This window comes from Leopardus geoffroyi, chromosome A1 (assembly GCF_018350155.1).
Source record: "Leopardus geoffroyi isolate Oge1 chromosome A1, O.geoffroyi_Oge1_pat1.0, whole genome shotgun sequence".
Classification (NCBI taxonomy): Eukaryota; Metazoa; Chordata; class Mammalia; order Carnivora; family Felidae; genus Leopardus; species Leopardus geoffroyi.
Genome location: NC_059326.1, coordinates 69,862,232 through 69,877,664, shown reverse-complemented (window position 1 = coordinate 69,877,664; position 15,433 = coordinate 69,862,232). Strand labels below are relative to the sequence as shown.

General features: G+C 46.4%; 1 protein-coding gene across 4 annotated transcripts in view; it reads left to right on the top strand.

Annotated features, from left to right (window-relative positions):
• Positions 1 to 15,433, top strand: part of STK24 (serine/threonine kinase 24) — a 123,344-nt gene that overhangs the window by 73,594 nt on the left and 34,317 nt on the right. For all 4 annotated transcript variants that reach the window (XM_045444605.1, XM_045444610.1, XM_045444618.1 and 1 more), the window contains one exon: positions 15,190 to 15,246. In XM_045444605.1, coding sequence (XP_045300561.1) covers positions 15,190 to 15,246 — 57 coding nt within the window. The remainder of the gene's footprint in view (positions 1 to 15,189; positions 15,247 to 15,433) is intronic.

Here is a 15,433-nt window from a genome sequence, read left to right as displayed (position 1 = left end):
CTAATGCTACCTATAAATTAAAATAAGTATTAATTGTATTTCTCGTTCTGTCTCAACATCCATGTTCTGCATATTTAAACTTCCATCTGGAGGATGAAAACGCAGCTGAGGCATTTAGATAAAATAATTATGCCATATGCTTTCTTTTCTAAAACATATATTTCTGAGTAAACTTCTAAAAAATGGTATGATATATGATATCACAGATCTTAGATTATGTAAAGCGAGGCTGTTTGGTATGTAATTAAAGGGAAGACTCATTCCCAGGGAGCTAAGTATACTCTTTCCTCGTTCAGTAGTTCATGCAGCCCAGCAGGACTTATAGGCATTTGAGTAAATAAAGACATCTGCTTCAAAATAAGGAAAATGGACTGTCAGAACCCACCCTTTTATTGAATCCCGCCCAGGAGGAACATATTTTGCCAGGTGCCAGGCAGAGCAACGAGGCGGGCTCTTTTGTACGAGACTGTGATCACGCTGTGTGCATTTTCACATGCGGCAACAGGGTCTTCCTCGTGGGGGCGGACACAGGGCTGGGGCTGGTGCTGGTGCCGTTTCGTGCCATGGTGGGACGTGGGGGCAGAAAGCACTAGTCTGTGCCCTCAGCCGTGGGTCACCTGACCTCTGAGCTGCAGGGCTGCTCGGTGAGGGCATCTGGGATTTGCACACCTGATCCAAGCACAGCTTGAGTGTTTTCAGGAGCTCATCATTAACAAACTTGGTATAGCTTGAGAACGCATGCGTGCGTCTAACTGTTCACTCAGAACAGGACTGTGCAGAAAATAGCGATGGCTTGAAGCAGCCCGCAGGTTGGAAGAAGCAGAGGCTGTACAATCAGGCACTGAACAGACCAGCACAGTGCAGAGTCCTTTGCGTCAGAAGCCACTTGCCTTGAGGTTAAACTCCACGCATGGCAATAAGAGTCTAAATATGAACTTGCACTCCCGCATTTTAAAATACAGCATTTGTTTTTTGTGAATCTACCAAATCCATAAATTATCTTGTAACACTGAAGGCACTTCCTTAAAAATTTGCAGTACACAGTGAAGTTTTTATTCTTTCTCAGCCATACTCACCTGACTCGGTCTTGTCTCTTTGGGCTGAGTCTTTCTCAAATACTCAATACACTAAGTCTTCAGTAATAGTAATCACTGCTTTTGGGGTGCCTGGATGGCTTAGTCAAGTGCCTGACTGACTCGTGGTTTCAGCTCAGGCCATAATCTTACGGTCTGTGGGTTCAAGCCCTGAATGGGGCTCTGCATGGACGTGTTGGAGCCTGCTTGGGATTTTCTCTCTCTTGTTCTCTCTCTTTCTCTCTCCCTCTTTCTCTGCCCCTCTCCCACTTAAGTGCTAGCATGCTCTCTCTCTGTCTCTCTAAGTAAACTTAAATAATTATTGCTTCTGATTTTATGGTTTTTGTGGTCGGTATTTCTGACATATGTCACATAATGGCTGCTAAGATTTTCACCTAGTGGAAGGATAATCTTGTGATTACTAGAAATGTTTCCTTTGCAGAAGGAACACATTCATGGCATGGTTATAGCATAGAACTTGTTCAACCTGGCAGTTGATGAGTCTCGACTGTGGTGTTTGCTGTCTTATTAGGATAGATGCAAGGGAGGAAAGAGCCTTTTACCTTCCAGGGAACTTTTTTCGTGCTTCTTTTCTCTGATGTAGAATATTTGTGAATGTATATCCCTGATTACCTTGTAAGTGTCTTTAAATGTAAGCAGAATGGTTTTATTCATCTCATTACGCACGAGCATTCAGCACAGGAACTTCCTATTTGGTATCAAGTCGTGTCAACTTTGTGTTGATGGTAAAGAGAGGAATATCTCAGTACCTATCTGGGGAGACTTAACTACTAAAACACACACACGCGCACACACACACACACACAGTTACAAGGCAGCCCTTTTGGAAAGAGACAACCCTGTGACATAAGCCCTAAGACGACCATTTTCAGGACTGCCCAGTGTTCTTTCCAATTTACTAAAGGATATTAGGACAAGAATTCTTAAACTGGGCATGATGGAGTGGGGCATGTGAATCCCTCAAATTATAGGCAAATGTTTTGTAAATCAGTGTATTTTCCCAGCAATCAGTTTAGAATTCACTGGTTTATAAAAGGAAACCAGTTAACCAGTTAAATATTAAGGATAGTTACATTAGATATTTTCCTCACTGGACTCCTTTAGAAATTGCCGAAGTCTGTGCATTCACTACAGTGCTTTTTGTTTGGGTCCTGCCTCAGCCAGAATACCTAGATAGTGGCCCCAGCTCCTCACCGTTCTTGTCATTGGCCCGGCATCTCAACTTCTACAAGGGCAGAAAACGGATTACCTGAGCAGATAGAATTATCGGGAGAATTAAGTGAAAAACTCCATATGAAGTACCTGGCTTTGCACTAATGTGAAATGATGGTGGGGACCCTGCCTCCTTGACCAGGAGGAAGACACTAGAAGTTCTCGGGGCTGTTCCTTCCTAAGGGAGCCTGTGGCTGCCCCCACTGAAAGAGAATGTGGCTGACCCCTCTCTCCCCTCCTTTGCCCAAGGGAGTCGCTGCAGGGATGGAGGAGAGCTCACTGTCCCGGAGAGCACTGTAGACGTGGCAGGCAGGTGAGCGAATCCTGAGAGTTGGTAGGGGGGCAGGTGGTATTAGTGTGCAAGATGAAAGTGTTACATATGTGGAGACTCATACTTCATATTCATCTATTTCCAAGTGCACCTTTTATTCTTTAGAAATGACTTTTGGGGCCAATGCCTCTCGTTAGATGACAGCTCCTCTCCCAGGCATCGCGGGCACTGAGAGGTAGATGGATTGCCCCAGCGCTGTCCCCTTCCTGCTGCCCTCTATTCCTCGGTAGGGACCACCGCTGCTTTCCTGACCCTGACCTCTTGCAGGTGCTGGGATTGTGTGGTGAGGTCATGAAAAGTCCCGTGCCTCAGGATGGTGCTAGAACCTACTCTGTTCTTCCAAGGTTTGAAATTATTCAAAGGCAAAACCATTTGACCTCCTTGCTTGCTATCTTTATGTAGGTATTAAAAAAATTTTTTTTAGTGTTTATTTAATTTTGAGAGAGAGGGGCAGAGAGAGAGAGAGGAAGACAGAATCTGAAGCAGGCTCTAGGCTCTGAGCTGTCAGCACAGAGCCCGATGCAGGGCTTGAACCCATGAATTGCTAAATCATGACCTGAGCCAAAGTCGGATGCTTAACCGGCTGAGCCACCCAGGCGCCCCTTTATGTAGATATTTTTAGAGGAAGTTAATTGATCTATTTCTTCACCCTCCCCACCCCCCCCCCCAGCTTTCTGCCTGTAGTTCTTGTTCTTTTTTTTTTTAATTATTTTTTAACATTTATTTGTTTTTGAGAGAGAGAGAGCGAGAGCGAGCATGCGCGCGGCAGGCAGGCAGGCACAGAATCTGAAGCAGGCTCCAGGCTCTGAGCTGTCAGCACAGAGCCCAGTGCGGGGCTTGAACCCAAAAACTGTGAGATAATGATTTGAGCTGAAGTTGGACTTTAACTGACTGAACCACCCAGATGCCGTGTCCTTGTTCTTTCTTGAGTAAATTTTAATTCATACAAAGAAATGATCTTTTTCATTGCAGATTTTCAAATTTGCTATCATGAAATATTTTGATGTGTTTTATTTGCGTTTAAAAAATTTTGTCTGGGGTGCCTGGATAGCTCAGTCAGTCGAGTGTCCAACTTGATTTCGGCTCAGGTCATAAATTTCACGGTTTTTGAGATGGTGCCCCACGTCGGGTTCTGCGCTAATGGTGTGGAGCCTGCTTGGGATTTGCTCTCTCTCTCTTTTTCTCTCTCTCTGCTCCTGCCCCGCTTGTGCTCTCTCTCAAAATATTTTTTTTGTCTATAATTTTCTTTCTTTATTGTTATATTTGCAAATTAGTGTGAACTTGTTTTTTCTTGATTACAGTAATTGGAAGTTAACTGTGATTTAAAAAATAATTTCTCATTCTACTATTTTCCATTGATTATACATGTATCTTTAGCTTTATTCTTTGCCTTTCTTAGGTTAATGTTTTTCCTTTCTGGTTTGTGGGTTGAACACTTTCAATATTCTTTTTTTTTTTTTTTTAATTTTTTTGCTTGGTAATGAAAATATATTGTGCTGTTGAGTTTTCCTCTGAGTAAATTTTTGGCTGTATTGTATAGCTTTCGGTGTCCAGGCATACCTCAGAGATGCTGCGGGTTTGGTTCCAGACCACTGCAATAAAGCAAATACCGCAGTAAAGGTAGTTGAATGCATTTTTTTTGGTTTGCAAGTGCATGTAAAAGTTAGGCTTTAAAAAATGTTACGTTTATACCGTAGTCTACTAAGTGTGCCATAATAGCATCATGTCTAAAAAAGCAACATACTACACTTTAATTAAAAAAGACTTTGCGGACATCTGGGTGGCTAAGTCGGTCGGGTGTCTGACTTCAGCTCAGGTCATGATCTCACGGTTTGTGGGTTCGAGCCCTGCGTTGGGCTCTGTGCTGACAGCTCAGAGCCTGGGGCCTGTTTCAGTTTCTGTGTCCTTTCTCTCTACCCCTCCCCTGCTTGCGCGCGCGCTCTCTCTCTCTCTCTCTCTCTCAAAAATTAGCATTAAAAAAATTAGAAAAATACTTTATTGCTAATAAACACTAACCATCTTCTGGGTTTTCAGCAAGCTGTAATGTTTTTGTTCATGGATGGTCTTACCTCGAATTTGATGGTGTTGATGACTGCTCACTGATCAGGGTGGCGGTTGCTGCAGGTTGGGGTGGCTGTGGCAGTTTTTTAAAACAACATTGGAGTTTGTTGCATTGATTGACTCTTCCTTTTACGAACGATTTGTTTGTAGCACGCCATGCTGTTTAATAGTATTTTACCTAATCGGAAATTTGGAAATTTGCCTCTCAAATCATGCTGCTTTGTCAACCCCATACTATTCTAAATCCTCTGTTGTCATTTCAGCAGTCCTCACAGCATTTTTTCAGGAATAGATTCAAGAAACCACGTTCTTTGCTCCTCCATGAAAACCAACCCCTTATCTGTTAAATGAGATGGCAGCAATTCCGTCCCTTCTTCAGGCTCCTCTTTCAGTTCTGGTTCTCTTGCTGTTGCCACCACATCTGCAGTGACTCCCTCCCCTCAAGTCTTGAACCCACAGTGTCATCCATGAGGGTTGGAATCCACTTCTTCCAAACTCCAGTTTGTGTTGGTAATTTTGACTTCTTCCCATGAATCATGAATGTTCTTAGTGGCATCTAGAATGGTGAATCCTTTCCAGGTTTTCAGTTTACTTTGCCTAGATCCATGAGAGGAGTTACTACCTCTGGTATCTACAACCTTACAAACTGTATTTGATTATTAAGACTTGAAAATCAGAATGACTCTTTGATCCATTCCATGGCTTCCAGAATGAATGTTGTTAACATAACATGGACATAACATGGACACTATGAATCTCACTGTCCGTCTCTATCAGAGCTCTTGGGTGACCAGGTGCATCATCAGTGAGCAGTAATATTTTAAAAGGAATCGTGTGTGTGTGTGTGTGTGTGTGTGTGTGTGTGTGTAGGTAGGTCTCAACAGTGGGCAAAAGTGAACCACGTTCTAAACAGATGTGTTATCACTCAGGCCTGGTTGACCCATGTACAGAGGACAGCCAGAATAGATAGCAAATTCTTAAGGGCGCTAGGATTTTCAGAATCCTGTTTTTGGAATAGTCAGTGAGCACTGGCTTCACTCTAAAGTCATCAGCTACATTAGCCCCTAACACGAGAGTCACCTTGTCCTTTGAAGCCAGCAGCGACTTCTCCTCTCTAGCTATGAAGGTCCATTATGGCATCTTCTTCCAATAGAAGGCTGTTTCATCCACATGGAAAATCTGTTGTTCGGTGCAGCACCTTCTGTAGAGATCTTAGCCTGGGTTCGGGATAACGTGCAGCTTCAACGTCCGCACTTGCTGCTTCACCCGGTACTTTCATTTATGGAGACGGCCTCTTTCCTTAAACCCCATGAACTTCCCCCTGCTAGCTTCGGACTTTGCTTCTGCAGCCGCCTTACCTCTTCAGTTCTTGTCGAATTGAAGAGAGTTAGGACCTTGCTCCGGATGAGGTTTTGGCTTAATATGGGAATGTTGTTTGTGGTTGGATCTTCTATCCGGACCACTCAAACCTTCTCCAGACTGCTAATCAGCAGTAAGGCTGTTTTGCCCTCTTATCATTTGTGTATTCACTGGAGCAACACGTTGAATTTCCTTCGAGAGGGTTCTGTTGCATTCACGAGTTGGCTCACTGGGACAAGAGACCTAACTTTAAGCCTGTCTTGGCTTTTCACATGCCTTCTTCACTAAGGTTAATCATTTCTAGCTTTTGATTAAAAGTGAGAGATCCACGGCTCTTTCATTCATTTGAACACTTAGAGGCCGTTGCAGGGTTATGGATTGCCCTAATGTCAACATTGTCGTGTCTCAAGGAATGGGGAGGCCAGAGGAGACCGGGAAATGGCAGGTCGGTGGAGCAGTCAGAACGCATCACATGCACTTGCTGAGCTCCTTGTCCTATGTTGGAATGTTTGATGCTCCAAAACAATGACAGTGGTAACATCACAGATCACAGACCCTCATAAGAAATAACGGTGATAATGAGAAAGCTTAAAGTATTGCAAGCATTACCAAAATGTGACACAGAGACATGGAGGGAGCAGATGCTGTTGGAGAAATGGCGCCAATGGACCTGCTGGACGCAGGGTCCCACGGGCCTTCCGTTTTTGAGATTGCTGTATCTGCGAAGTGCTGTAAAACGAGGGATGCCTGTATGTAGTTTCCAACATCATTTTTGGCATATTTGTGGTGGTGGTGGTTTTGTTTTTTTTTTTTTTCCTTTGATCTGAGGATTTGGTCCAATAATTTTTAGTTGATTCGTTGTTTTTTCTTTTCTGTTTGTGCTGTTTCTGGGTTTTATTGTGCAACCTTACTTTTAGTTAATATTTATGTGTAGGGGCCTTTCTCCCAGTTCATTCTTGTTTCCAACACTAGAGGACCCTCCTTACTTTTGTCCTCCTTTTAGGGCCTGGAGGAGAGAAGCCTGGATTTTCTTTCCTCTTCCCCTGTCCTCGTCAAGATGACCCCTTCGTGCTCCCCATGGATGTGGTGAATGATTCCCACTGCACTGTGATGGCCAGTGATCATGTCGGGTGAGCAGGGAAGGGAGTCCTGCTCACGAAGGGAGCACGAGGTGGAGAGGCTGAGCGAGGGCCCCGAGGCTTGCTGCATGCTAGGATCTGGCAAGTTCTCCTGCGCCTTTCCTAGAACAGGAGCCAGCTACAAGTGCCTTGTAGGAAGGTGGTGATAACTGGTGGAAATAATGTAACGCATCTAGTACAGTGCCTAATGCACCTAAGATACGTAGCAGGTGGTGCTGTTCCAGTCCTGCTCTAGCCAGGCAAATCACAGGCTTTCTGTCCTACAGTATGCTTCCTGTGCAACTGTCCTGTGTCGCCTCACAGGTCTTTCTTGTTCCCTCCAAGAAGACTTCCTCCTGCTGGTCCCTGCTCTCCCCTTTAATCCGGCCAGCCTCTAGACAGTATTGACAAGAAGCAATTTGCTACAGAACTTCTGTTTTGGAAATGCAAGACCTTCTTCCCTCTTGAAGCAAATTTGAGATGCTGCACTTGAGTTGGATGTGTTCGAGTACACACAGAGGATGAAGGGGATGTCATGGGAGAGTCCGCATGCTTCCTGGTGTACTGCCCTATACCAAGTTGGGCTGGTTTTCATAATGATCACCTGGGAGAACTGAAGGCCTGAGTGACCCAAGGGACTCTCCTATGATGGTAGGGTCAGTTTACTATCTAAAGTGCAATAGGGGGGTAGGGGCTGAACTTTATGAACTGGGGTAGCTTGCCCGTGTTCTGAGTGCCCTTCAGGTAAAAATTTGGCAGTGTCTCACTTGTGGGGAAGAAAACCCTTTCCGTTGCTCCCTTCTTAACTAGGGAGACTGCAAATCAAAGTAGTAAAGGACCGATTCACAGGAGAAGGAGGTTTGTAAGTGCGTGCACATTAAGTGATTGGAGGTGGCGGCTCATAGAGCTGACTTTGTAGGAAAAGTGGGGGTGGGGAGGACAGTGGGTTTATTTAGGAAAGACTATGAGTGTTTAGAAGAGCAAACAGGAGATAAGAAAGTTTGCAATAAGGTTTCTCTATAGACATGAATAGTCTTTCCTCCTCTGTCAGGACCAGAGTTGGGTTTTATGGGATTTGTGGTAGGTTTATGCCCTTCCTCCCTCCTGAGAGCAGACCCACCCCAAAGAGGGACTCTGAGGGCAGCCTCATTTCTCTGAAGTTGCTGCCTCAGTCAGGTAAGGGAAAGCTGGGAAGCCTTCTTTCTGTACGTGTCGAATCTGCAATCTTCTTCAGCTTCAAATAATCTTGGCACCAGCTCCAGGGCCCGGGTGGGTCCCCACGCACTGCTTTGCTCTGTGCAGATGCTTGCCTCTTTGCTGGTCTCAGTCTCCATCTTGAACTTCAAAACCGCATTGCCAGCTGCTGATCAGCCATGTCTCCCAGAGTTTCCCGCCAGGGCCGCAGGAGTGCGAAGTGCCATCTCTGCCTCCCTCCCCTGTCCACCTAGTTGTCCTCTTGCTGACATGTGTCTTCCTGGAGCCCTCATTCACCGGGGCTCAATAGTGGAGCATCTTTGATTTGCTCTTGGTGAACGGTCATCAGTGACACTCCTAGAATGCCTCTTAAGTCTGGCCCTGACCTTCCACTCTGATTGATCTTTCTTTCCTTCTCTCTCCATTTATTGTCGTGTAGGTAGTTGCTGGTTATTTTCTGCTGTCCAGAAGTTTTGGTGATTTCCCATTATTGATTAAAATGAGTTGAAACTCCCGTCAACTGGCATTCAAGGACGTTGGCCTCATTCTGAGCGGCTTTAGTGGTACAGGATCTCTTGTTGGTTCCTGACCATCTACTTCTCCCCATCCGCGCCTGCTGGAAACACACGCCCTGCCACCCCTGCCCCGGGCCACCTGTCACAGTCCTTCAGAGCAGTGCAGGCACCTCTTCTCTTCTGGATCCCATCAGAACCCTCTTTTCATTCCGAGCAGGTGGCATCTCCCGAAATCCCACCGCATCTCGTGTCTCTCTTGTGGTAGACACCACGGGCTGTCTAATCATGGTTATTTGCCCACTTGTCTGTTATGTAAAGTTCCTTAAAGTCAGAACTCAGGTCTGACTCGTTTGTGCCTCCTCAGTGACACCGTGCGCACGGTAGGTGTCTGCATCACTTAAGAAATACTCGCATCTGGGGCGCCTGGGTGGCGCAGTCGGTTAAGCGTCCGACTTCAGCCAGGTCACGATCTCGCGGTCCGTGAGTTTGAGCCCCGCGTCGGGCTCTGGGCTGATGGCTCAGAGCCTGGAGCCTGCTTCCGATTCTGTGTCTCCCTCTCTCTCTGCCCCTCCCCTGTTCATGCTCTGTCTCTCTCTGTCCCAAAAATAAATAAACGTTGAAAAAAAAAAAATTAAAAAAAAAAAAATACTCGCATCTATGAGGCAGAGGCAGAATTACATGAGCTTTGAGGTCAGGTGCCGTGCTCTGAACCTTGAGTACCACTGGAAGGTGGCGTGAATGTCTAAAGCAAGGTAGAGCTTGGACTTCGATGCCACTTTCACAGCCTCCCAGTGGGTGTGGTTCAAGTGGGGGCACTCTGAAGTTACTGTGGTAACAATAGCTAAAATGTGGGGGCACAGATTATGTACCAGGCACACCCCTCCAAGATGGATGTGCAGATGGGGAAATAGAGTCTCCCAGCAGCCAGGGGACTGGACTCAGGGTCATAGTGCTGGTAAGGGTCAGAGGCAGGATTCAGATCGTCTCTCACCATTCTGTGTTCATGCACACCATCTTAGCAAGAAGGTGCCTTTGCTTTAAAAACCATATTCTCAATCCCGTGTGTTCTGTGACTCCCGTTTTTTTGAAGTTTATTTATTAGATGCCAGAGAAAGAAAACACATGCATGTGAGCCAGGGAGGGGCAGAGAGAGCAGGAGAGAGAGAGAATCTCAAGCAGGCTCCCAGCTGCCAGCCCAGAGTGGGACTCAGGGCTCAAACTCATGAACCGTGAGATCATGACCTGAGCGGACACCGAGAGCTGGATGCTTAACCGACTGAGCCACCCAGGCGCCCTGACCCCAGGTTGTTTTAATAAAACCTGCTGTGTTGTTGATGTCTTTGGGCTCAGCCTTTATTATGGCTCATGGATCTGGAGGCCTCTGAATGCAGTGCAGGTGCAGAGCAGAAGTTCGTTTTAGAATTCCTGCTGTAAAAATCCTGTTAGCTGAGCGGGGTCCACCGCTTCACTGCCTTGTTTTAACCTTTTTTCTGGGTATCTGAGGGTTGTTAACATGGGGAGTCCTCAGTGTGGGGACCAGCTAGGTCACTGATCAGATGCTTAGGAAGTGGTTACAAACAGTTCCGAGCAAGCTTGCCTGTAAGTGGTATCATGACTGATGTTGTGTTGACACCAAATTATTTTCTGCAAGCAGAAACTGCCTAAAGCAGACTCAAAGCCAAATGAGGAAAGTGCTGTGTTTGCGCCTCATTATGAGAGGCTAATTTCCCTAATAGGTTAAAAGTTACTACATCTGAAAAAAAGTCGGAAACCCAGTAGAAAAATGGACAAAGGATATGAATAGATGGTTCACAGAAAAGAAAATAATACGTGGCTCTTCAGTATATGAATGTGTTCAAGCCACAGTAAAAGAAACTCTCCTTTTTTATTTTTCCTACTTAACGGATTCTGTCTTCATTTTCTAGGGCTGCCCTAACAAAGTAGCACAGCCCCGGTGCCTTCAGCAGAAAAATGTATTTCCTTGCAGTTCTGGAGGCTGCAAGTCTGACTGCAAGGCATCAATTGGCAGGATTGGTCCCCTCTGAGGCCTCTTCTCCTGCCTTGTAGACACCTGACTTCTCCCTTCTTCACACCGTGTGCACCTGTGTCCTGTTTTAGAAGGGCGCCAGTCACGTTGGATTAGGGCCCACCCTAATGACTTGATTTTTAACTTCATTACCTGTCTAAATACCCAGTCTCCAAATAGAGTTGACCCTTTGAACTGCTGAGGTCTGCTTACAGGCAGAGTTTTTACAGTTCTGTAAATTTATTGCCCGAATATCCTTTTCTCTAGCTTTATTGTAAGACTGCAGTGTGTACTACATGTAACATACATGTTATGTTATGACTGTTATTAACAGTTAGTTGACTGTTCATGTTCCTGGTAAGGCTTCTAGTTAGCAGCAGGCTGTTAGGAGTGAGGTTTTTGAGGTGGATTCATGACTTCAGGAGGGTGTGTGGGAGGGTGGCAGCGTCCCCAGTCCCTGTGTTGTTCAGGGCTCAGCATTACAGATTTGAGGTCCTGGGGCTTAGGGCTTCAGCATATGAATTTGGGGAGGGGAGCAAAATTCAGTTTATAACAATGACAGAAAAACATTATACCTAATTGGCAAAGGAAGGAAGAAATTAGTACTCCTTTGTTGTTGGAGGCATTATAAACTGAGACAGGTTCTTTGAATTGTAATTTGTCATTATTTGGTGAAATTCTAGGGGATTCCTTTGATCTCAAAATTTGCCTTCCAGGAACTTCTCAAAATGACAGCATGGTTCTTCTTAACGCTTGGCTCATGACAGCAAAAGACTGGAAACAACTCAATGTTGTCACTGTGGCATGCGTTAGTTATGGTTTAAGAAAAGGGGAATTTCTTTTTTTTTTTTTTTTTAAGTAGATTTATTTTGAGAGGCAGAGCAGAAGAGGGACAGAGGAGAGAGAGGGAGAGAGAGAATCTCAGGCAGGCTCTGTGCTGTCAGTGCATAGCTCGATGCGGGGCTTGAACCCACGCACTCTGAGATCACGTCCTGAGTTGAAACCAAGAGTCGGATGCTTAACCGACTGAGCCACCCAGGCGCCCCAAGGGGGATTTCTTGATGGACAGATAGCGAATGCTCTAAGAGGAAGCAAGGTAGAGAGCGGTGTATAGAATGTTGCCATCTGCATAGAAGGGGAGAAAGAATTCATGGGTATTTGGGTAAAATATTTCTCTGAGGTTACAGGCTGGACAGCTGGGGGCCAGGGGTGAGAGGGAAAGTTCTCAATGTATACGTTCTGGTACCTTTTAAATTTTGAATCTTGAATTTATTAGAGGAACCATTTTCTTTTGTTTAGGAGAAAATTGTATCACAAGGTTGTTTATAATTTACGTTTTTTGAGGTGGTTTTTAAAAGTTTATTTATTTATTTTGAGAGAGAGCAAGGAAGGGCACATGAGCAGGGGAGGGGCGGAGAGAGGGAGAGAGAATCCCAGGCAGGGTCTGCACTGTCAGCACAGAGCCCCACATGGGGCTTGAACTCATGAACTGTGTGGTCGTGAGCTGAGCTGAAACTAAGAGTCAGGTGTGTCCCTTGAGCCGACCATCCTTCCTAGACATCCTTGCCTCAGAGCTTGTAGGGCAATAATTATTTTTTTTTTCATTGTGGTGTAGAATGTGTATGAATCATTGTTGCAGATTTTATTTTGCTCAGATCCTCCCATGCAGAGAACTACTATTTAGTCTTGTTAATTGGGCTCTTTTGGTTTTACCAGGTTATTTTAAGGCATTTATGGGCGATGATGTTGATAAAGCTAATAGCACTTTGTATGTGTTTAGTACCTTGAACTTTGCAAAGTGCTTTCACATTCATTATCTCATTATATTGTCAGTTGAATTGTGAGGTTTCGAAACAGAGAGATTATTACCATGTTTTTCTGGATGAAGAATTCGAAAGCTTCAATGCCTCGCAGTGAGTAAGTGATAACCTTCGAGCTGGAGGTTTCAGGATTATAAACTGGCTGTGCTAAGAATAAGGAGAGAATTAATGGTTAGAGTTGGTGGTCCAGTCATACTTCAGGCTTATTGACATTGATCGTGTAGTTCAGGGGTTTTCAGTGGGGGTAGTTTTGGCCCCCAGAAGACATTGGTGATGTCTGGAGACATTTTAGGTTGTCAAGACTGGGGATGTGCTGTTGGCCTCTAGTGGGTAGAGGGGCAAGGATGCTGCTGACCAACCCCCAGGGCTCAGGACCGTGCCCCCACCGGCTCACCCAGCCTCGAATGCTGAGGATGAGAGAGCCCTGCTGTAGTCCAGAGGCAGTGAGTATGCCCTGCCCGCCACTCTCAAAGCCCGTCTTTTTTTTTATGTTTGTTTATTTTTGAAGGAGAGAGAGAGTGTGAGCAGGGTGAGGCAGAGAGGGAGGGGGACACAGAATCCGAAGCGGGCTCCAGGCTCTGAGCTGTCAGCACAGAGCCTGATGCGGGGCTCGAACTCACCAGCTGTGAGATCATGACCTGAGCTGAAGTCAGGAGCTAAACTGACCAAGCCACCCAGGCACCCCTCAAAGCCCGTCTTACCCTTCCCCCAGCTCATCCATTTACTGCTCCCTTTTGAATGTTTCTTTTAGGGTTGGTGGAGGTAGAAATTATTGGGAATCCTGACTGATGGGCCAGGTTAAGAGACCTTTTCTGTCTTGGGTTGCGTTAAGGGTCGTGCATTGGAGGCATGATGCTGCCTGCGGGGTGTGCTGCCCGAGGCGGCACAAGTTACACCTGCACCAGGGGCTTCTCTGTATCCGGAGATCTGTCCTTCACTCCGTCCCTGGTTTTCATACTATGCACAGCATCTCTGTCCTGATCCAGGTGGGGAGGTAGCACAGTTTTTCTTAGCACCCTTCTCTTCTGCTGGGAAAGAGAAACCAGCAGCTGGGGGTTCTGGTTTGGGAATTCTAGCCAGGAGGGGAGGAGCGAGGCAGAACCCACAGCTTTTAGGGCTCATCAGGACCATAGGGGAGGAGTCAGCCTACAGAAAGGGACAGTGATTGAACACAGGATGGGAGCTGTGGAGAATGAGCATCCAAGGGAAGGTGGCCACTGAATGATGGCGTCAGTGGGACTGGGGGTCGCTGGTGGGAAAGGGCTGTGCTGGGTCACACATCCCTAGAATCACTCACGGGTTCCTTGCCACCAGAGCCGTGACCAGTATCCACATCACTAGTGGGCCTTCTTGCCTGCCTGCTGGCTGTGGGTCAGCCACTGTTGACAGCAGAGGCTTGGAGAGGAAATATCTGCCTGGGTCCCTCAGGTTGTAGGAGGGCTCAGGACCCACACCCTGGTCTGGATTGTCCCCGAGCCCGGGGGGCTCCTCACCACCTCACGGATGCTCCCTATCCCAAGTGCGGTGTGGAAATTGGCTTACTTGTTGGTTTTCAAGTGAGTATCGCTTTAGGATTTGTGTTTAAAAAAAGAACTCTGGGGGCACCTGGGTGGCTCAGTAGGTTAAGTGTCTGCCTCTTGATCTCAGCCCAGGCCTTGATCTCAGGATTGTGAGTTCAAGTCCTGTGTTGGGTGTGAAGCCTACTTAAAAACCAACAAACAAACTGTAGAAGTCATGGGGGCCTAGTGGCTTCAGGAGAGACAAAGGGAAAAGTCACGGAATGGACAGTGGTGAGGACACAGACACAAGCATTAGGCTGGGGCCTGCTTTCCTGGAAAGCTCCCTGAAGATTACGGTAGCCTTTGGGCTGTCGGAAATTGGCTGCCTTTCAAGGGGGTGGATGAAAGGCTGCACTGCTGTCCGTCCTCCCCTTCCCCCCAGGAGTCCTCACCTTTGCTCAGCTCCCAGGGAACCTGGGCCTTGCACATCCCAGAGCTTCAGGCAGAGAGAGGGCAGGGACCTTTTCCCGCGGCTGCATGCTTCGGGCGCCTCCTAGCTGACACTGGGGTGTGCCACATGTGACGCTGCGGTCCCTGATCCCCACATCCAGCTGTTCTTGAGGATCACCACCTGAGGTTCTTTAGAAGGGGAGCCCCCTACTCCGACCGCCGTGCCTTCCATCCGCTCCTTGAGAGATTCTGGTTCAGTAGGCCCTGAACCTGCTGCTTCTGTGTGGCTGCCGCAGGCCGGGACGAACTGGGCCAGCCCCGCCCCCGTCTGCATCGGGAGGGCTTTTTCCCTGCACGGGACTCACGTGCACGCGCTTTCTTGCTGTTACACATTTATGAAATTTTCCAGTTCTAAGATAACAGTGAAAAATACCCTGAGGTTATTTAAAATCTTTTCTAGTTTTGCTTTTGAAAAATAATTTCCTTTTTTTGTTTTCTTTTTTTCTGTAGGACACTAAATTGTGGATAATAATGGAATATCTTGGTGGAGGCTCTGCACTAGATCTAGTAAGTATCACACCTGACGCCTAAACGCGCATGAGTTCTTCTCACTAAATCTGGGCTGTAGAGATGATTGTTTTTATCCGTTTCAGTTTCCCCCTTCAGTTGCATGAAAAAGGGACCAATATATATCCTTATAACATTACTGAAGATTTAAGGTCTGCTTTTGAAGCCAGTTGTGTTGTTTCCTGGG